Source organism: Chanodichthys erythropterus, chromosome 9, assembly GCF_024489055.1.
Source record: "Chanodichthys erythropterus isolate Z2021 chromosome 9, ASM2448905v1, whole genome shotgun sequence".
NCBI lineage: Eukaryota > Metazoa > Chordata > Actinopteri > Cypriniformes > Xenocyprididae > Chanodichthys > Chanodichthys erythropterus.
In genome coordinates this window covers 5,567,057-5,591,109 of record NC_090229.1, presented here as the reverse complement: position 1 = coordinate 5,591,109, position 24,053 = coordinate 5,567,057, and the positions used below count along the sequence as shown (strand labels likewise).

Sequence of the window (24,053 nt, the reverse complement as noted above, 5' to 3'; positions counted from 1 at the left end):
TTGCATGATATAAAGTCAGAATTGTGAGATATAAAGTCAGAATTGTGAGTTATAAAGTCAGAATTGCAAGATATAAAGTCAGAATTGCAAGATATAAAGTCAGAATTGCAAGATATAAAGTCAGAATTGCATGATATAAAATCAGAATTGCAAGATATAAAGTCAGAATTGTGAGATATAAAGTCAGGATTGCGTGATAAGTCAGAATTCTGAAATATAAAGTCAGAATTGCGTGAGATAAAGTCAGAATTGTGAGATATAAAGTCAGAATTTTGTGATATAAAGTCAGAATTGCGTGAGATAAAGTCAGAATTGTGAGATATAAAGTCAGGATTGCGTGATAAGTCAGAATTCTGAAATATAAAGTCAGAATTGCGTGAGATAAAGTCAGAATTGTGTGATATAAAGTCAGAATTGTGAAATATAAAGTTGGAATTGTGTGATATAAAGTCAGAATTGTGAGATATAAAGTCAGAATTGTGAGTTATAAAGTCAGAATTGTTAGTTATAAAGTCAGAATTGCATGATATAAAGTCAGAATTGCATGATATAAAGTCAGAATTGTGAGATATAAAGTCAGAATTGTGAGTTATAAAGTCAGAATTGTTAGTTATAAAGTCAGAATTGCATGATATAAAGTCAGAATTGCATGATATAAAGTCAGAATTGTGAGATATAAAGTCAGAATTGTGAGTTATAAAGTCAGAATTGTTAGTTATAAAGTCAGAATTGCATGATATAAAGTCAGAATTGCATGATATAAAGTCAGAATTGTGAGATATAAAGTCAGAATTGTGAGTTATAAAGTCAGAATTGTTAGTTATAAAGTCAGAATTGCATGATATAAAGTCAGAATTGCATGATATAAAGTCAGAATTGCATGATATAAAGTCAGAATTGCAAGATATAAAGTCAGAATTGCATGATATAAAGTCAGAATTGTGAGATATAAAGTCAGGATTGCGTGATAAGTCAGAATTCTGAAATATAAAGTCAGAATTGCGTGAGATAAAGTCAGAATTGTGAGATATAAAGTCAGAATTGTGAGATATAAAGTCAGAATTGTGAGATATAAAGTCAGGATTGCGTGATAAGTCAGAATTGCGAGATATAAAGTCAGAATTGCGTGAGATAAAGTCAGAATTTTGTGATATAAAGTCAGAATTGCATGATATAAAGTCAGAATTGTGAGATATAAAGTCAGGATTGCGTGAAATAAAATCAGAATTGCGTGAGATAAAGTCAGAATTGCATGATAAGTCAGAATTGTGTGATATAAAGTCAGAATTGCGTGATAACGCAGAATTGCGTGATAAGTCAGAATTCTGAAATATAAAGTCAGAATTGTGTGATATAAAGTCAGAATTGTGTGATATAAAGTCAGAATTGCGTGATAAGTCAGAATTGTGAGATATAAAGTCAGAATTTTGTGATATAAAGTCAGAATTGCATGATATAAAGTCAGAATTGTGAGATATAAAGTCAGAATTGTGAGTTATAAAGTCAGAATTGCAAGATATAAAGTCAGAATTGCAAGATATAAAGTCAGAATTGCAAGATATAAAGTCAGAATTGCATGATATAAAATCAGAATTGCAAGATATAAAGTCAGAATTGTGAGATATAAAGTCAGGATTGCGTGATAAGTCAGAATTCTGAAATATAAAGTCAGAATTGCGTGAGATAAAGTCAGAATTGTGAGATATAAAGTCAGAATTTTGTGATATAAAGTCAGAATTGTGTGATATAAAGTCAGAATTGTGAAATATAAAGTTGGAATTGTGTGATATAAAGTCAGAATTGTGAGATATAAAGTCAGAATTGTGAGATATAAAGTCAGAATTGCATGATATAAAGTCAGAATTGCAAGATATAAAGTCAGAATTGCGTGAGATAAAGTCAGAATTGTGAGATATAAAGTCAGGATTGCGTAATAAGTCAGAATTCTGAAATATAAAGTCAGAATTGCGTGAGATAAAGTCAGAATTGTGTGATATAAAGTCAGAATTGTGTGATATAAAGTCAGAATTGGGAAATATAAAGTTGGAATTGTGAGATATAAAGTCAGAATTGTGAGTTATAAAGTCAGAATTGCATGATATAAAGTCAGAATTGCATGATATAAAGTCAGAATTGCATGATATAAAGTCAGAATTGCAAGATATAAAGTCAGAATTGCATGATATAAAGTCAGAATTGTGAGATATAAAGTCAGGATTGCGTGAGATAAAGTCAGAATTGTGAGATATAAAGTCAGAATTTTGTGATATAAAGTCAGAATTGCATGATATAAAGTCAGAATTGCATGATATAAAGTCAGAATTGCATGATATAAAGTCAGAATTGCAAGATATAAAGTCAGAATTGCAAGATATAAAGTCAGAATTGCATGATATAAAGTCAGAATTCTGAAATATAAAGTCAGAATTGCGTGAGATAAAGTCAGAATTGTGAGATATAAAGTCAGAATTTTGTGATATAAAGTCAGAATTGTGTGATATAAAGTCAGAATGTGAAATATAAAGTTGGAATTGTGTGATATAAAGTCAGAATTGTGAGATATAAAGTCAGAATTGTGAGATATAAAGTCAGAATTGTGAGATATAAAGTCAGAATTGCAAGATATAAAGTCAGAATTGCATGATATAAAGTCAGAATTGCAAGATATAAAGTCAGAATTGCGTGAGATAAAGTCAGAATTGTGAGATATAAAGTCAGAATTGCATGATATAAAGTCAGAATTGCAAGATATAAAGTCAGAATTGCGTGAGATAAAGTCAGAATTGTGAGATATAAAGTCAGAATTGCGAGATATAATGTCAGAATTGCGTGATAAGTCAGAATTGCATGATATAAAGTCAGAATTATGAGATATAAAGTCAGAATTGTGTGATATAAAGTCAGAATTGCGTGAGATAAAGTCAGAATTGTGAGATATAAAGTCAGGATTGCGTGAAATAAAATCAGAATTGCGTGATAAGTCAGAATTGCATGATAAGTCAGAATTGTGTGATATAAAGTCAGAATTGCGTGATAACTCAGAATTGCGTGATAAGTCAGAATTCTGAAATATAAAGTCAGAATTGTGAGATATAAAGTCAGAATTGTGAGATATAAAGTCAGAATTGTGAGATATAAAGTCAGAATTGCGTGATATAAAGTCAGAATTGCGAGATAAAGTCAGAATTGTGATATATAAAGTCAGAATTGTGTGATAAAGTCAGAATTGTGAGATAAAGTCAGAATTGTGAGATATAAAGTCAGAATTGCGTGATATAAAGTCAGAATTGCGTGATATAAAGTCAGAATTGCGAGATATAAAGTCAGAATTGCGAGATATAAAGTCAGAATTGCGTGATATAAAGTCAGAATTGCGAGATATAAAGTCAGAATTGCGTGATATAAAGACAGAATTGCGAGATATAAAGTCAGAATTGTGATATATAAAGTCAGAATTGCGAGATATAAAGTCAGAATTGCGTGATATAACCCTCTGGAGTCTGAGGCTGATTTGGGGCCTGGAGAAGTTTTGACATGCTCTGACATTTGTGCTTTTTTCAGTTCTTCATAAACATATTAATGGAAAAAGTGTCATTACACTGTATTCAGCACAAACTAGGCTACAATAATATGTGAGGAACATGTATGTACATGTTTGCGTTTTTGAAGGAATAACATTTATGCGTGGTTATTGAAAAAACAAAAAACTTAAGTCACTGAAATAAGGCCAAAAAAAGTATAGTAAATCTGTGTTCACAAGACTTTTGGGTATTGGAGGTTGTAGACTAGAATTTTTTCTTCAGAATTATGTAAAAATTATGCTGCCTACTCCTTCATATAAAACAATATATTCATTTAGTTTTTGTAAGACACTTTTTGCTAAGAAACACAGTATGCGAGGAGGCGTGAATCACCACTGAAAATGGGCCATTCTCACCTGAGAAGACAAAAGAATTGGATAGTAATGAGCTGAAATGACTTGCATATTAATGAGGCATTTCAGTCAGGTAGGCTGTGAAAAAAAACCTTCTGTGATGTCTCAAGCTCATTATGATATATGAAACATACAGAAAAATATTATTACAATATAAAGTAATGGTTTTATATTATACTTTAAAATATAATGTATTTCTGTGATGCAAAGAGTCTGAATATAGGCTTTTAGTTTAAAAGCATGCACATTTGGAGAAATATTGGATTCTAATATTCTTATGTCAATTTTCTATACAGAGGAGTTATTTTTATTTAATATTCACTGTCATTACTATGAGCGCTGGTGTTTTCAATTCATCCTTGAAGTCGGAGGGCGCTCTGTGCATTTTAGTCCACAAATTCATCTAAAAGAAGAAGAAGCTATTCCATGAATGGAGTTTCCAATTCATACAGCAGCAGGAGGGCGCTAAAGAAACAAAAACTCATCTAAAATTCATCCATAGAAGAAAAGTAAACAGGAAGTAACTGCATGTCTTCTAGAGATCGCTAACCATGACTTTTACATCCATATAAACACTTTTCAAGACAATAAAAACACGATTGAGATAATAAATGCATGTATTGCCTCTGAATTTGCGTCTGAATAGCGCTGGCTCCGTGGGCGTGGCCGCATTAGCGGATAATGAGCTGAATCACAGTCTTCTGACATGGCTCTCTTTTCATACAGATTACATAAACAAAGAAGGTTTGTTTTCGATTTGACTTACATGATTTAAAACCTGACATCTTAACGTTTTTTTAGACATAAGTTTAATTTTTCTGTGATTAGTATTCACTAAGTTACAGTTCATTTTCTGAGAACTATCAGATTGGATTTCGTTCAGAGGGAGAGGAGAGATCACGCATCATGTTAGTTTTCTTTATTTTACAAAAAGCACAACATTTTGTTTTTACTTTGAGTGTATATAAATAAAAGAAGACATTCTATAGTTTAAATTGATATATTACTTATGTCTCTATGACAAAAAATGACGGAGTATTTGAAGTCTGTTTTGCTGCAATGTGAAAAAAAAAACTGCAAAACGCGCCGACGCGTTTTTAGACCTCAGAGTCAGAATTGTGATATATAAAGTCAGAATTGCGAGATATAAAGTCAAAATTGTGATATATAAAGTCAAAATTGTGATATATAAAGTCAGAATTGAGAGATATAAAGTCAGAATTGCGTGATATAAAGTCAGAATTGCGAGATATAAAGTCAGAATTGTGAAATATAAAGTAAGAATTGCATGATATAAAGTCAGAATTGAGTGATATAAAGTCAAAATTGCGAGATATAAAGTCAGAATTGCGTGATATAAAGTCAGAATTGTGATATATAAAGTCAGAATTGTTATATATAAAGTCAGAATTGTGAGATATAAAGTCAGAATTGCATGATTTAAACTTGCAATTGTTTATTTTTTTCACAGAATTGTGAGTTATATCTTGCAATTCTGAATTTATAACATGCAATTGTGAGTTATAAAGTCAGAATTGTGAGATTTAAAGTCAGAATTGCGAGATATAAAGTCAGAATTGCGTGATATAAAGTCAGAATTGCGAGATATAAAGTCAGAATTGCGAGATATAAAGTCAGAATTGTGAAATATAAAGTAAGAATTGCATGATATAAAGTCAGAATTGAGTGATATAAAGTCAAAATTGCGAGATATAAAGTCAGAATTGTGAGATATAAAGTCAGAATTGCATGATTTAAACTTGCAATTGTTTATTTTTTTCACAGAATTGTGAGTTATATCTTGCAATTCTGAATTTATAACATGCAATTGTGAGTTATAAAGTCAGAATTGTGAGATTTAAAGTCAGAATTGCGAGATATAAAGTCAGAATTGCGTGATATAAAGTCAGAATTGCGAGATATAAAGTCAGAATTGCGAGATATAAAGTCAGAATTGTGAGATATAAAGTCAGAATTGCATGATATAAAGTCAGAATTGCGAGATATAAAGTCAGAATTGCGTGATATAAAGTCAGAATTGCGTGATATAAAGTCAGAATTGCGAGATATAGTCAGAATTGCATGATATAAAGTCAGAATTGCGAGATATAAAGTCAGAATTGCAAGATATAAAGTCAGAATTGCATGATATAAAGTCAGAATTGCAAGATATAAAGTCAGAATTGCATGATATAAAGTCAGAATTGCGAGTTATAAAGTCAGAATTGCGAGATATAAAGTCAGAATTGCATGATATAAAGTCAGAATTGCGAGATGTAAAGTCAAAATTGTGAGATATAAAGTCAGAATTGCATGATATAAAGTCAGAATTGCGAGATATAAAGTCAGAATTGCGTGATATAAAGTCAGAATTGCGAGATATAAAGTCAGAATTGCATGATATAAAGTCAGAATTGCGAGTTATAAAGTCAGAATTGCGAGATATAAAGTCAAAATTGCGAGATATAAAGTCAGAATTGCATGATATAAAGTCAGAATTGCGTGATATAAAGTCAGAATTGCGAGTTATAAAGTCAGAATTGCGAGATATAAAGTCAGAATTGCATGATATAAAGTCAGAATTGCGAGATATAAAGTCAGAATTGCATGATATAAAGTCAGAATTGCGTGATATAAAGTCAGAATTGCGAGATATAAAGTCAGAATTGCATGATATAAAGTCAGAATTGCGTGATATAAAGTCAGAATTGCGAGTTATAAAGTCAGAATTGCGAGATATAAAGTCAGAATTGCATGATATAAAGTCAGAATTGCGAGATGTAAAGTCAAAATTGTGAGATATAAAGTCAGAATTGCATGATATAAAGTCAGAATTGCAAGATATAAAGTCAGAATTGCATGATATAAAGTCAGAATTGCGAGATATAAAGTCAGAATTGTGAAATATAAAGTAAGAATTGCATGATATAAAGTCAGAATTGAGTGATATAAAGTCAAAATTGCGAGATATAAAGTCAGAATTGCGTGATATAAAGTCAGAATTGTGATATAAAGTCAGAATTGTTATATATAAAGTCAGAATTGTGAGATATAAAGTCAGAATTGCATGATTTAAACTTGCAATTGTTTATTTTTTTCACAGAATTGTGAGTTATATCTTGCAATTCTGAATTTATAACATGCAATTGTGAGTTATAAAGTCAGAATTGTGAGATTTAAAGTCAGAATTGCGAGATATAAAGTCAGAATTGCGTGATATAAAGTCAGAATTGCGAGATATAAAGTCAGAATTGCGAGATATAAAGTCAGAATTGCATGATATAAAGTCAGAATTGCGAGATATAAAGTCAGAATTGCGTGATATAAAGTCAGAATTGCGTGATATAAAGTCAGAATTGCGAGATATAGTCAGAATTGCATGATATAAAGTCAGAATTGCGAGATATAAAGTCAGAATTGCAAGATATAAAGTCAGAATTGCATGATATAAAGTCAGAATTGCAAGATATAAAGTCAGAATTGCATGATATAAAGTCAGAATTGCGAGTTATAAAGTCAGAATTGCGAGATATAAAGTCAGAATTGCATGATATAAAGTCAGAATTGCGAGATGTAAAGTCAAAATTGTGAGATATAAAGTCAGAATTGCATGATATAAAGTCAGAATTGCGAGATATAAAGTCAGAATTGCGTGATATAAAGTCAGAATTGCGAGATATAAAGTCAGAATTGCATGATATAAAGTCAGAATTGCGTGATATAAAGTCAGAATTGCGAGTTATAAAGTCAGAATTGCGAGATATAAAGTCAAAATTGCGAGATATAAAGTCAGAATTGCATGATATAAAGTCAGAATTGCGTGATATAAAGTCAGAATTGCGAGTTATAAAGTCAGAATTGCGAGATATAAAGTCAGAATTGCATGATATAAAGTCAGAATTGCGAGATATAAAGTCAGAATTGCATGATATAAAGTCAGAATTGCGTGATATAAAGTCAGAATTGCGAGATATAAAGTCAGAATTGCATGATATAAAGTCAGAATTGCGTGATATAAAGTCAGAATTGCGAGTTATAAAGTCAGAATTGCGAGATATAAAGTCAGAATTGCATGATATAAAGTCAGAATTGCGAGATGTAAAGTCAAAATTGTGAGATATAAAGTCAGAATTGCATGATATAAAGTCAGAATTGCAAGATATAAAGTCAGAATTGCATGATATAAAGTCAGAATTGCGAGTTATAAAGTCAGAATTGCGAGATATAAAGTCAGAATTGCATGATATAAAGTCAGAATTGTGAGATATAAAGTCAGAATTGCATGATATAAAGTCAGAATTGTGAGATATAAAGTCAGAATTGTGAGATGTAAAGTCAGAATTGCGAGATATAAAGTCAGAATTGCATGATATAAAGTCAGAATTGCGAGATGTAAAGTCAAAATTGTGAGATATAAAGTCAGAATTGCATGATATAAAGTCAGAATTGCAAGATATAAAGTCAGAATTGCATGATATAAAGTCAGAATTGCGAGATATAAAGTCAGAATTGCATGATATAAAGTCAGAATTGTGAGATATAAAGTCAGAATTGCATGATATAAAGTCAGAATTGTGAGATATAAAGTCAGAATTGCATGATATAAAGTCAGAATTGCATGATATAAAGTCAGAATTGTGAGATATAAAGTCAGAATTGCGTGATATAAAGTCAGAATTGCGAGATATAAAGTCAGAATTGCGTGATATAAAGTCAGAATTGCGAGATATAAAGTCAGAATTGCGAGTTACTAAGTCAGAATTGCGAGTTATAATTGTGAGATATAAAGTCAGAATTGCAAGATATAAAGTCAGAATTGTTATATATAAAGTCAAAATTGTGAGATATAAAGTCAGAATTGCATGATATAAAGTCAGAATTGCAAGATATAAAGTCAGAATTGCATGATATAAAGTCAGAATTGCGAGATATAAAGTCAGAATTGTGAAATATAAAGTAAGAATTGCATGATATAAAGTCAGAATTGAGTGATATAAAGTCAAAATTGCGAGATATAAAGTCAGAATTGCGTGATATAAAGTCAGAATTGTGATATAAAGTCAGAATTGTTATATATAAAGTCAGAATTGTGAGATATAAAGTCAGAATTGCATGATTTAAACTTGCAATTGTTTATTTTTTTCACAGAATTGTGAGTTATATCTTGCAATTCTGAATTTATAACATGCAATTGTGAGTTATAAAGTCAGAATTGTGAGATTTAAAGTCAGAATTGCGAGATATAAAGTCAGAATTGCGTGATATAAAGTCAGAATTGCGAGATATAAAGTCAGAATTGCGAGATATAAAGTCAGAATTGCATGATATAAAGTCAGAATTGCGAGATATAAAGTCAGAATTGCGTGATATAAAGTCAGAATTGCGTGATATAAAGTCAGAATTGCGAGATAGTCAGAATTGCATGATATAAAGTCAGAATTGCGAGATATAAAGTCAGAATTGCAAGATATAAAGTCAGAATTGCATGATATAAAGTCAGAATTGCAAGATATAAAGTCAGAATTGCATGATATAAAGTCAGAATTGCGAGTTATAAAGTCAGAATTGCGAGATATAAAGTCAGAATTGCATGATATAAAGTCAGAATTGCGAGATGTAAAGTCAAAATTGTGAGATATAAAGTCAGAATTGCATGATATAAAGTCAGAATTGCGAGATATAAAGTCAGAATTGCGTGATATAAAGTCAGAATTGCGAGATATAAAGTCAGAATTGCATGATATAAAGTCAGAATTGCGTGATATAAAGTCAGAATTGCGAGTTATAAAGTCAGAATTGCGAGATATAAAGTCAAAATTGCGAGATATAAAGTCAGAATTGCATGATATAAAGTCAGAATTGCGTGATATAAAGTCAGAATTGCGAGTTATAAAGTCAGAATTGCGAGATATAAAGTCAGAATTGCATGATATAAAGTCAGAATTGCGAGATATAAAGTCAGAATTGCATGATATAAAGTCAGAATTGCGTGATATAAAGTCAGAATTGCGAGATATAAAGTCAGAATTGCATGATATAAAGTCAGAATTGCGTGATATAAAGTCAGAATTGCGAGTTATAAAGTCAGAATTGCGAGATATAAAGTCAGAATTGCATGATATAAAGTCAGAATTGCGAGATGTAAAGTCAAAATTGTGAGATATAAAGTCAGAATTGCATGATATAAAGTCAGAATTGCAAGATATAAAGTCAGAATTGCATGATATAAAGTCAGAATTGCGAGTTATAAAGTCAGAATTGCGAGATATAAAGTCAGAATTGCATGATATAAAGTCAGAATTGTGAGATATAAAGTCAGAATTGTGAGATATAAAGTCAGAATTGTGAGATGTAAAGTCAGAATTGCGAGATATAAAGTCAGAATTGCATGATATAAAGTCAGAATTGCGAGATGTAAAGTCAAAATTGTGAGATATAAAGTCAGAATTGCATGATATAAAGTCAGAATTGCAAGATATAAAGTCAGAATTGCATGATATAAAGTCAGAATTGCGAGATATAAAGTCAGAATTGCATGATATAAAGTCAGAATTGTGAGATATAAAGTCAGAATTGCATGATATAAAGTCAGAATTGTGAGATATAAAGTCAGAATTGCATGATATAAAGTCAGAATTGTGAGATATAAAGTCAGAATTGCATGATATAAAGTCAGAATTGTGAGATATAAAGTCAGAATTGCGAGATATAAAGTCAGAATTGCGAGATATAAAGTCAGAATTGCGTGATATAAAGTCAGAATTGCGAGATATAAAGTCAGAATTGCGAGTTACTAAGTCAGAATTGCGAGTTATAATTGTGAGATATAAAGTCAGAATTGCAAGATATAAAGTCAGAATTGCGAGATATAAAGTCAGAATTGTGAGATGTAAAGTCAGAATTGCGAGATATAAAGTCAGAATTGCATGATATAAAGTCAGAATTGTGAGATATAAAGTCAGAATTGCATGATATAAAGTCAGAATTGTGAGATATAAAGTCAGAATTGCATGATATAAAGTCAGAATTGCATGATATAAAGTCAGAATTGCATGATATAAAGTCAGAATTGTGAGATATAAAGTCAGAATTGCATGATATAAAGTCAGAATTGTGAGATATAAAGTCAGAATTGTGAGATATAAAGTCAGAATTGTGAGATATAAAGTCAGAATTGCATGATATAAAGTCAGAATTGTGAGATATAAAGTCAGAATTGCATGATATAAAGTCAGAATTGTGAGATGTAAAGTCAAAATTGTGAGATGTAAAGTCAAAATTGTGAGTTATAAAGTCAGAATTGCATGATTTAAACTTGCAATTGCTTCTTATTTTTTTCACAGAATTGTGAGTTATATCTTGCAATTCTGAATTTATAACATGCAATTGTGAGTTATAAAGTCAGAATTGTGAGATTTAAACTCACAATTCTGAGGAAAAAAATGTCTTTTTCCCCTCACAATTGGACATGATAACACGCAATTCTCCCTTTATAACTCACAGTTGTGAGTTTACATCTTGCAAATCTGAGAAATACGTCAGCATTGTGAGATATAAATTTGCAATTGCGAGAAAAAAATTGCAGTTAACTTTTTTTATTGTTTATTTCATGGTGGAAACAACACTGTTTATAAAATATATATTTTAAAATAATTATTTTCAAATCCTAGCAATATTGATCAAAACTGGGAAGCTGTGTGAACAGGCATACTTTGTGTGATTGTGACTCATGTTGATCATTTAGTCAACAACACTATCAATGAACTGATAACTCCATCACTTCCTGCAACAAAACAGGCCTAATAATAATCACTCTAAATTTGCACTCAGAATTAAAATGCATGCAGCTCTTCCCATGAGTAAGCCAAGGACGATGTTTACACAGACGTCATGTTTATTAGCAATCTTAAATCAACAGTCTAAATGGGTGAGATAAAAGATGAAGTGCATTAATAGACTGCATGCAGTTGGCACATTTTTCTGAGCCTGCAGCGTTTTCCGAGGGAGAATGCGGTGCTTGTTTTGTGTCAGGAGCAGACTGCAGATCATGGTGAAGATGCTAATATTATGTTTATGTGCATTACATAGGAAATGGATTGTGCTGCAAGGTGAAGAGTGATTTGTTTCATGAGCTTTGAATAATCAAATCATATAGATCAATGCGAATTAAAGTGTTTCTGTATCAAGATTTCATATTTGAAAAGTAATACTGTAAAATCTGCAGTTGGGTTTGGTGACTCATAACTGCCACATAAAATGTGTAGTATATTCTGAGGAATATTAAGTGGCTTCACACAAAAAAATATCAACCTGTGGAGGAAGCCATTCATATGACCTCAGAGTATTGCATATTGTGTGTGAGGAGAATATAATATTACAGATAATCCAACACTGAGCTTCAATCCTCCCTCCTGAGACTCTCATTCTTTGCATAAGATGCACATCCCTTGTTTTCACTTGGATCAAAAGCAATGCATAAGTCAACATGATATCCAAACTGACATTTACTTTCTTAATATTATAAAGTCTAATATGAATCATAAAAATGATAATTAAAAAAAAAAAAAAAGTGCATTCAGAGGTTTGGGGTTAGTAAGAGTTATTAATATTTTTGAAAAGTCTCTTCTGCTCACCAAGGCTGCATTTTTTAATATAAAAAATATAATAAAATTGTGAAATGTTATTACAACTTAAATAACTGTTTTGTATTTTAATATATTTTAAAATGTAATTTATTCCTGTGATTCAAAGCTAAATTTCCAGTATCATTACTCCAGTCTTCAGTTTCACATGATCCTTCAGAAATCACTCTAATATGATGACTTGATACTCAAGAAAAAAATCTGATTATTAATGTTGAAAGGAGTTCATATTTTTGTGGAAACCATGATACTTTTTAAAAAGTAATTTCAAAAGAACAGCATTTATTTGAAATATATATTTTTCAGATTTGATAAGTTTAATAAATCATTTCTGAATAAAAGTGTTAATTTTTCTCACTAACCCCAAACGTTTGAATGGTATTGTACATTAGCCATTATAAAAATCAATTAACATGCAGCTGATGTCATCAAGCTCTCTTATTTTTCAACCCCTCCTCCATCCGTCATATAGAGACCATTGAACATATTCCCAAAGATTGTTGGAGCAAGTTACTTTTAAAAGTAATGCATTATAATATTGTGTTACTCCCTTAAAAAAGTAACTAATTCCATTATTTGGTTACTTTTTATATAAAGTAATGTGTTACATCAGTTTTGCATTACTTTTTTGTTTTTTAATTTAAAAAATATATATATATTTGGCAAATGTAAAGGCCCTTTCACACCAGAAGTGAAATGAATAAGCCTCAGGCTGAAGGAAATGCAAATTCACGCCTGTACAGTAGAGGGCGCAGCTCAAACCTTTCAGCTGTGCTGCCATTTTGGATGTCAGAAGAAAGTTCAACACTTTTACTTGAGCGATTAAAAAAGAAAAAGAAACATGAATGTGAGGCTTAACGCAAGTCAGTTTTGCTTATTCTTATGGTTGAATTGGATCATCAAAAGGTATTGCAGGTTTGTGTATACAAATATAAAAAGTTTGCATTTCACTGTTTTCTTCCTTTTGAAGAATACTGAATCTGTTTTTGTGCAAGTGCGATGAATAAATGCATGCTCACATTCAGTCTAGAACTACAATAAGCATCATGTTTACACTGCCTTACTTATGCTGCGTTCACGCCATGTCGTAATTACTGTAGTCTCAAGATGACGACGCGTGACGTTCTATTCTGAGCCCTCCGAAAATTCTCATCTTAAAGTACATGGTGTAATTACAAGCTCTATGAGAACATGAACACTTTTACAAATTAAAATCTTGTAATTACGGTAGTTACAACATGGCCTGTACGCACCTTTACTCCGGATTTCTCTCAACATGGGGACAGGAGCATGGTGTCAGTCAATAAATGGGAAAACAAAGTAACTTGCATTACTTATTTGAAAAAGTAACTTAGATATTTTGTTGTAAATTTAAAAGTAAAGCATTGTGTTACTTCTAATGTGTTACCACCACATAGAAAGCCTACGTTCACACTGTCAGTCCAAATCCGTTTATTTGTGTATCCAAATGGAATCTGATCTCAAATTTTTGACTGTCCACACTGTGTATCGCAACCGTTCAGATCCGATTAGTGTGCCCTTGCCGCTCTTTCTTTTTTCCGGATTATCTGCATTGGTGTAATAAGGCGGGACACAAGGTGAGATCCATTTGCAAGCTTTAATTAAGCAGAGTTCGTGGTCAGACAGGCAATGGCAGCACAACAGCAAACAGGTATGGCAGAGAGCAGGCAGAATCGTAGTCGAGGAACAGGCAATGGGTCAGGGCTGGCAGATAACAATCACAAATCCAGGAAACAATAAACAGTCCAAAGAGCAGGCAGCAGAATATCATACACGGGGAATAAACAGGATCAGAAACAAGCAGACAGACGGGAAATAAAGATTAGAATTGTTACAGGAGTAAACAAGACCTCGAAAAGTATGACAGGATGTGAGTGGCTTAAATAGTCAGGATAATGTGCTGCAGCTGAGTGTGGTGATTACTGATTGGTGAAGTGAGTGCAGGTGATTGCCAGGGAGGATTGTGGGAAATGTAGTCCGGGAATGACCGGGGACGTGACAATTGGTTTCTGTTGTTGCGTTGGTAGGTATACCCCAAAAACAACAACAACCGCAACATGGAGGGGTTTGCAATACAGATGTTGTCTTATTTACAACATGACAATGTGTAAATAAGACAACGTACAAGACTGGTATGAGTGGCTTTATTCCGCGCTTGTCTCCACCGGTTTCAAAATATGCATCCGTCATATTGTCATTTTCTGTTCGTACGGCACTTTGTAATAACACAGTCTTGTTCCTGCACCGACTTTCAGCATGTTTCTTATAACAACGTGATGTTTACATTTTACGTGGCGTGAGAAAGTCACATAAAGACCAGTTAGACTGAAGCAGATTTCCAGAAATGCGATTTGAATAGGATTTCAAACCACATATGAATGTAGCTCAAAACGGATTTGTAAAAATCACATTTCATGTGATTCTTTGCAATTCACACTTGCTAAATCTGATCGGGTTTCAATAGGATATGCACGAAAATCGGATTTGGACTGACAGTCTAAACGTAGCCTGAGACACCTTCCAGGGTCAACATATTTTGTTTCTCCTCCTGTCCAAACATATAATCTCTACCCCTAAACCTAACCCTACCCATACATTATCCTCTAAAATCACAGTGAAATGATAGGTGAAAAAGCACCTAACCCCGACTGTAAGCCTAAACTTGACATAAACTGTAAACTTGTCCCTCAAATCTAATCGTTTGATCGGAATGTTGTTCCAGGATCAACAAAGATGTTGGTTCAGGAACACGTTGCACTTGGTGAAATCTTGGTGAAAAACTGTTCCTGAAGGTTAAAATCAGATTGCAACAAGTCACATCCAGACTCCCATTATAGCTTTTTTCTGCCTAGGAACCACAAACGTAGAAGCAAGAGACCTCAAAAATGACAAACCACAGGTTGTTTTCACGTTCTGATTAAGGCTGTTTTATCTGAAATAGTTCATACCACAATAATAGACCAATCATTTAATTGCTGTAATTGCACAGCAATTCATAATTTGCATTTTTTTTTTCTGTCTAAAAGTAGTTTGTGATTATCTCACAGAATCAAGCCTAGAAATAAGCAGTTCTGCTCATGGATATCTAGTTAACTTTCCAACAACTGTGTCAAACAGAACACAGGAGGATCTTACACATGTTTGATGCACTAATCTGGCAAACGTCTCCAGTTACTAAACTAAGATGAGGGAACCGAAATCGAAAGGCAACTTTTGCCAATGTACTCATTGTATCAACGCTGAGTTGTTATTTACTTGCTGTAGCTCTCGTTTCTCCTGTCCTACTGATATAACGCAACCATTTCTGTTTCTTCTCCTCCATTTCCCTCCATCAGTTAAAGATAGACACAGCTCCATATCTGCTGAAAGCTGCTGCCCTCTCACCATATGCACATACCGTCTGCCTGCGCGCACACACACACACTCTCACAGTACAACAGAAGAGGTGCAGAGCTTGAGGGATGGTTGAGCTCAGAGGTTAGAGGAAGTCCTCCCTTATTAGAGAAATCCATTGGCACAATCGCTTCATTACTGCCCTTGCGGTCTCCTCTCTATCTCAACACACTTTAAGGAGTGAGAGAGGAAATTAAAGTGAGCAGAGAAGCATGGAGCAGAATCCATCTTGGATTAAAGGTGCAGATTAAAAACAAACTGTGCGGCAGGATGTTAAGGCTATTTATATCACACACCGTGATGAGACTTCATCAGAGAAAGGAAGAATTTGCCTGAACCCTCGACCCAGTGGCTAATTAAACAGAAGGGTAATTCTCATGCAGTTCCTTCAGAGTTCTCTTCTAGTTTTCTTTCTTCCATGGAACACAATTGAGGTTTTGTTCTGAATGTCTGATATGTTCTTTTCCATACAATCAAAGGATGCCGTAGAACATAATAGTGTTCTGTTGCTTTAAATTCTCAGAGCATAAAGTTATTTTAGCTTGTTTCTATGTATGTGTGTGTTATGGCAAAGAAATTTTTAATTATGCTTGATAAGTAAAGACACATTTTGTTAAAGAGAACCGTTCATCATTCAACGGATGCTATCAAGCTCCATAAGAAGGCAAAAATACATTATATTTCCATATACTACTGTACATTTCATCACTTTAATTGCATGAAAAAGAGCAGCTAGGACAAAGTGTTTTTGCACTCCACTGAAGAAATAAGGATTTTATGAGAAAAAATTTGGGTGAACTACTACTTTAGAGCTAAAACACACATTACCAGGTTACGGCTTCGGCTCATGGCGAACTTCTTTTTCATTCTTCACTTAGGGGTAAAAGTTTTGACAGTATTAAACAGCATCAGTGTCTCTTTCAATTAGAATTACAACTTTAGTTTCTACTATAAAGGACGTCTGACCTTGATGGACTGAGCCAGTGTTGCCAACTATTTTCAAAGGAAAGTAGCTAAAGCCTGAACAAAAAGCCGCTAAAGTTCGCTAGATGACGTCATGTATCAATTAGCATATCCATGACGTCATCACGTCGTACTTGCATTCTGCCTAACGCAGCAGATAAGCGATCCAATGTCATGTGACATTTGGAAAGTTACTGAGGTTTGTCAAAAAAAGTCACTAGATTTGTCGCTAGGCACTTTTTTGTGGGAAAAAAAAAGCAGAAAAAAAGAAAAAACTTTTCTGGGAAGTTTTTTCGCTTTGGCAAACTGTTTAGAACTCCCTAAACAAGTTTCGTTTTTTTGCCTGATTTTGTTCTAAATGATGTCACACCAGTTCTACAATTTCGCTTAAGTACATCAGAGCTATTAACCTACCAAAATGTGAGGAATAAAAGCACACTATGTTGAACACTGTGACTGCAAAAAAAGTAGTGGAAAAACTCAAACTTGAGGCAAACAGCTTCAGGACTTGGGGAAATTTTTTTTTATCAACTTAAAGTTGGCCTATGCTTTCAACAAACATAAAATAAGAAGCTCTATAACAATAAACATTCTTTACTTGTGGATCAAAATTCAATATTCCCTGAATTTTAAGTTAAGCTGAATATTTACAGTACATAATAGTGATGTGGAACTTTGTTTGTTTATCTAACTTGTGTATTAGTTTATTAAGCAAACTGAAATGTTGCAGAGTTGGAGATATACCTGAATTCTAAATGATCATCTTAATTAGCAGAAACTTCACAGAAGAGAACACTAATCACTCTAATGGTGACGAAACACAAAGGCCTGGTTTCACAGACTTAGACTAAGGCTTTAGTTCAATTAGGACATTTAAGTATCTTTTATAAACATGCCTTAGAAAAAATCATTACTGGTGTTGGCAGTGACATATTTTTAGATATATCAGTGCAAGCTGCTTTCAGTTTAAACATGCATTTTAGTCCAGAACTAGACTTAAACCAGGGGTACAACTTTTACAATAAAATTCATGTTAATTCTGAATATATGTCCCCATGCTTTGGCCAAAATCACAAATTATTCATCTGCATCATTGGTGATCAAGCAGAGCATAGACAGCAGCTTTTAATATTTCAAGTTGCTCATGCAAAATGACCTAAAAAGAGGAAAATTGAAAAAAAATAAATAAATAAATAAATAAATAGTATTCACACTCGATATTTCACTCAACCTTCAAAATAGAGTTTGTCTGGTAAACTTGTTTTTTTTTTTGTGTTTTTTGTTTTTTACAGTATAACCTACAATAAAAACAATAGACATATTACTAATACAACTGCACTGTAAAATATTAAAATGATATTTTATTATGTAATTTTATAAATGATTTATTAATAATAATAAAAATAAATACAACTGTATAATGAAATTAATGATATATTGTATTATTATTATTATTATTATTATTATTATTATTTAATTATTAATTATTAATGTTTATTTTCCTGAGATAGAAATTACTACTGTAATACATCTGCACTGTAAAATAAATTTAAAAGGATAATAAATAGTAACAATAATACTAATTATTAATTACTATTATTATTATTATTATTATTATTATTATTAAAACTATATAATACAAATATTATATTATTATTAAAATTGTAGAATAAAAGTATTATTCCTAATAATAATAATAATATTTGTGGTATTGAATATTGATATTTTTCAAGGTAGTGTATGGAAGTTCCAGTAGCATGCCAACACTACAGCACAGTATGCTAGTATTCCCTTTCAAAAAATAGCCAGCTTCTAAATCCAAACAGCACTGAAGAAACAGAACTGCAGTCTAATCAGCCAGTAAAAGAGTATTTCCTGCTGAGAGCTTTGAATATACATCTTTAAAAGGTCAAAATTCTCTCTCAGTTATCAGCACGCCTGCAATTGTGGAACTTCTTTAACTTGATTCTGTTATTCACAGCTAACAAGCTGTTCCACATTTTGCCTTCTTTCATAAAGGGGGAACTTAAAACTGCAGTTAAACTTTTTCCCCTCTGAAAATGTCAGAGTAGTGTGCTCATGTCTCCCTGAAGATGCTTATGTTTTTTCTTTTTTTCTTTTTTTTTCAGCAATTACCAACATCTGACATATAAAAGTCATTCTCCTGCTAGTAATAGAGACAATTTTACAGATCCAAACCCTTACGACCCCTCTGGGTGTGCATTTGCATACTGCCATCACAGCCGTCAAAAAGTAAATTGTCGCATGACCTACATGCTCATTTCACTCCACAGTTTTCCCCATTTCCATGTTACCTGATTGGAGAATTAGTGAGTCCTGTGGGTGGGCGTGTAAATGCCGTGTGCACATACATGCAATCACCTCTGGGGATCTGATTCTAATTGGAATAATGTAAAAATAAACTAGTTACACGATTGGCTTGTGCACTATATACAGGTCTTCTGAAACTACACAATGCTGTGATCATATGGCTTCATTTTTGAGTTTTAGAGAGGAAGATTATAAATCTTTTCCTTGCACATGCCGTCATTTGACTTCAAAAGAACTGGAGTATAGAGCATGAAAGTAACTGAAGAGCATTAGCATAAAAGAGCCATATTTACCAATTTAATGATGTCAAATTTGGCAATTATGAACACTGATGGCGTAACAAAGAACTGATTGAAGATTCTTCTAAATTTATTTTGGATGTCCATGGACAATCAAAGCAAGCAGGTTTGAAATTAATTTGGTCAGTAGATGTTATATAGCTTACAAAATAATGCATTTTTCCCTAAGGAATTTTCTGAGAAACGTCTGATGCATGTTGACATATAAAATGACTAATAATTATATACATAAAAAGATTATGCAAGACTCTTGGAGTTATGAAAGATAAGCTTCAACCTTTCTGGGTCTTTCTACTGTTTGATTCACTTCATCCATCTGCCACATTATATGAAATGTGTTCAAACCTAGCCAAGTGTTGATGTTGACATTTTTATTTGTCATCATAAGAATTTATGTGGCCCATCAGTTAATTTGCTTCACCGCATGACTCATGATTCTATTGTACAGGCAGAGAGGTGGAGTGGCCATCAAGATTTATACACGCGCATGTTTATGTGTTGCAGTGTTTGGCTCGCTTCTCTTGGAGCTGCTGTCCTCTGTTCACAAGGGCTGATAAATCAAGGACAAGTTTGCATACAAACACATGCAGGTGTTAACACGCTTGAGCGCTGACGTGAGTGGAAAGGGCAGTTAGGCAACAGAGGTGCGTTTATAACAATCCAGAGCTGGTATTATGATAATAATTGCTATTCTGTACAGAAATTAGTACCTCTGATGGACAGCCTTATTTAGAATCACTGAGGAAGGCTAAAATCAATGAAGGTGAGCACTATCAGTCTGGAAATTTGTATTGCAGGACTGATGAGGTGCAAATTAAAAAGCCATTAGTGAAGCAACTCTCACCATGGTGAAAAGAGACCCTGGGTTAGTGGTTATCTCATCCAAAAACAACAGAAAACACAGATAGATAGATAGATAGATAGATAGATAGATAGATAGATAGATAGATAGATAGATAGATAGATAGATAGATAGATAGATAGATAGATAGATAGATAGATAGATAGATAGATAGATAGATAGATAGATAGATAGATAGATAGATAGATAGATAGATAGATAGAAAGAATAGTTGAACGAGAATGATAGGAAAATATATAGAAATGAACAAACTACAGATAGATAGATAGATAGATAGATAGATAGATAGATAGATAGATAGATAGATAGATAGATAGATAGATAGATAGATAGATAGATAGATAGATAGATAGATAGATAGATAGATAGATAGATAGAATAGTTGAACGAGAATGATAGGAAAATATATAGAAATGAACAAACTACAGATAGATAGATAGATAGATAGATAGATAGATAGATAGATAGATAGATAGATAGATAGATAGATAGATAGATAGATAGATAGATAGATAGATAGATAGAGAGATATAAAGAAATATAGAATTAATAGTTGAACGAGAATGATAGGAAAATATATAGAAATGAACAAACTACAGATAGATAGATAGATAGATAGATAGATAGATAGATAGATAGATAGATAGATAGATAGATAGATAGATAGATAGATAGATAGATAGATAGATAGATAGATAGATAGATAGATAGATAGATAGATAGAATAGTTGAACGAGAATGAAAGGAAAATATATAGAAATGAACAAACTACAGATAGATAGATAGATAGATAGATAGATAGATAGATAGATAGATAGATAGATAGATAGATAGATAGATAGATAGATAGATAGATAGATAGATAGATAGCAGAACGAACGATCAAAAGATGATAGATAGATAGATAGATAGATAGATAGATAGATAGATAGATAGATAGATAGATAGATAGATAGATAGATAGATAGATAGATAGATAGATAGATAGATAGATAGATAGATAGATAGATAGATAGATAGATAGATAGATAGATAGATAGATAGATAGATAGATAGATAGCAGAACGAACGATCAAAAGATGATAGATAGATAGATAGATAGATAGATAGATAGATAGATAGATAGATAGATAGATAGATAGATAGATAGATAGATAGATAGATAGATAGATAGATAGAATAGTTGAACGAGAATGAAAGGAAAATATATAGAAATGAACAAACTACAGATAGATAGATAGATAGATAGATAGATAGATAGATAGATAGATAGATAGATAGATAGATAGATAGATAGATAGATAGATAGATAGATAGATAGATAGATAGATAGCAGAACGAACGATCAAAAGATGATAGATAGATAGATAGATAGATAGATAGATAGATAGATAGATAGATAGATAGATAGATAGATAGATAGATAGATAGATAGATAGCAGAACGAACGATCAAAAGATGATAGATAGATAGATAGATAGATAGATAGATAGATAGATAGATAGATAGATAGATAGATAGATAGATAGATAGATAGATAGATAGATAGATAGATAGATAGATAGATAGCAGAACGAACGATCAAAAGATGATAGATAGATAGATAGATAGATAGATAGATAGATAGATAGATAGATAGATAGATAGATAGATAGATAGATAGATAGATAGATAGATAGATAGATAGATAGATAGATAGATAGATAGATAGAAAGCACAACCACCTTCTTACCTTTTTTCATGTCAATGGCTATTTACAGTGAGAGCAACTGTAACTGTTCAACCGAGTGAGATTGCAGTAGATACCGTTTGCACCTAATGTAAACAGCAACACAAAGTATCCGTTTTAGAAAAAGTGCAAATAGAGATTTAGTCACACAGTGGAAGTTGATGCTGTTGTTCTTAGTACTTTGTCAAAGCAATGGTGGGTGGAGTGAACACAGCTTTATCACTAATTCAAGGCCAGTTATTTATACTTTCTGTAAATAGACTTTAACTTTCCTAATTAGTTTGATCATGTCAACATATTCTGCTTATTATGCAAGCATGTTTCCTGCACATAATGTTTTTGAATTGCCTATACAGTCAATATAATAACACTAGAAACAAAGTACGCCTTCCTCTCCATGTTCAGCTCAAACATGGATACCGAATCCCACTTGGTCCACTTTTCGAGACGTGAAAGATGATTTATTCAGAAGCTCAATAATTACAACTCTGTGGAGCCCTGCGATTGTGAGATTAGACCCCTACTGTTTTTGTGTCTTCACACAGAATGAATATCATATATTCAACTAACTCTGCAAAATAAAAGCAGCATGTAAACTCCTCCGTTTGGCACATAATTACACAAAAAGATTGCGTTGACTGGATGAAAGCACATTTTAACCAGGGAAGATATGTAGCACTGCAGATGATTTGTATGCATGCGGTAACTCGCATTTAATGCAAAACAACCAATCATGCATGGCTTCTATACCAGAAGGGACTGTTTTAATGCTTAATTATGATTTTAAACATGAAGAGCTGTTTGCCGCACAGCACAGGTTAGTCTGTACATGAAGATGAGCGGATGTGAAACGTGTGAATTAAGTGAACCGTTCGCCTCACGAACACACCATTTAAAAGATAATTGGACAAATACATGCTTTTAAAAATGTTTCTTGCTGCAGGAAGAAAGATACCAAATATATAGTTCTGACAGTTAATTGATTGCTCAGCGAGAGTCTAAGACAGCTAAGCTCGATTAAAAGCAAAGGATTGTTTGCACAAGAAACATCATCTTGGGAACGCTATCAAATTAAACACATTTGAAAGCTAATTTGTCTGGCTGCATTGAGTCTGGGTGTAAACAACATGCTTAATGCATTCCAATTGTGTTGGAAAAGTGCCCACTACAATGCTATATTTGTCATGTAAACCTTATTCTTTCTCGGTTGTTTTTACAGAATGCATACGCGTATCCCAGACCGCTACCGGGGACTTGGATGGGAGACATACCCACAATTCACTGAGGGGGCCCGTGAGAAAACGCACCACTGCCCATTACGATTTGCATTGGCTCAGATAAAGCCTTTCCTGGATATTGCTTCAGCGCTGAGAATTTTCCAACACAAAAGCAGCAGAATCTGAAAAGAATTAGGCGGGATGGGCGGCACACATCCTCAACCCCTCGTTTTGGACCCTTTTAATAGTGGAGCAAGTGGATACGGCATCAATTTGTCACCCAGTCCTCGAGCAAAACCGGTTTGGTAGTCACTTCGACCAACAATAAACATCCCCCACAATGGGGCTGGCAAAACACGCAAAGGCAAATCTCTCCATAATGAACCAGCAAAATGTTTCTCGACGCTGCCATTGTTGCTGTATGATAGCTACTGCCTGCTCTCCCCACGGAATCGACACCTACCGTCCCTACGTCCTCCAACCTCCCGTCCTGTTCATCCCTTTGTGTTGTGTAGTGATGTATTCATGCCGAACCACTGGAAACGTCTCTCTTGTGATCAGTGGACAGTAATTGCTCGATTGAGCACAACCCACGAGGATGTTTCCAAGGACCGCATGACAACAGAAGATATTTCTGACTGCTGTGAAAACATAATGAAAAA

At 32.9% G+C, this 24,053-nt stretch overlaps 1 protein-coding gene across 1 annotated transcript in view; it reads left to right on the top strand.

The window, feature by feature from the left end:
• lrrtm4l2 (leucine rich repeat transmembrane neuronal 4 like 2) overlaps positions 1-23,459 on the top strand; it is a 68,273-nt gene extending 44,814 nt beyond the window's left edge. Inside the window, exon 4 of the mRNA XM_067395605.1 lies at positions 23,394-23,459. Within this exon, the coding sequence (XP_067251706.1) occupies positions 23,394-23,459 (66 nt within the window). The remainder of the gene's footprint in view (positions 1-23,393) is intronic.
• The last annotated feature ends 594 nt before the right edge of the window (positions 23,460-24,053 follow it).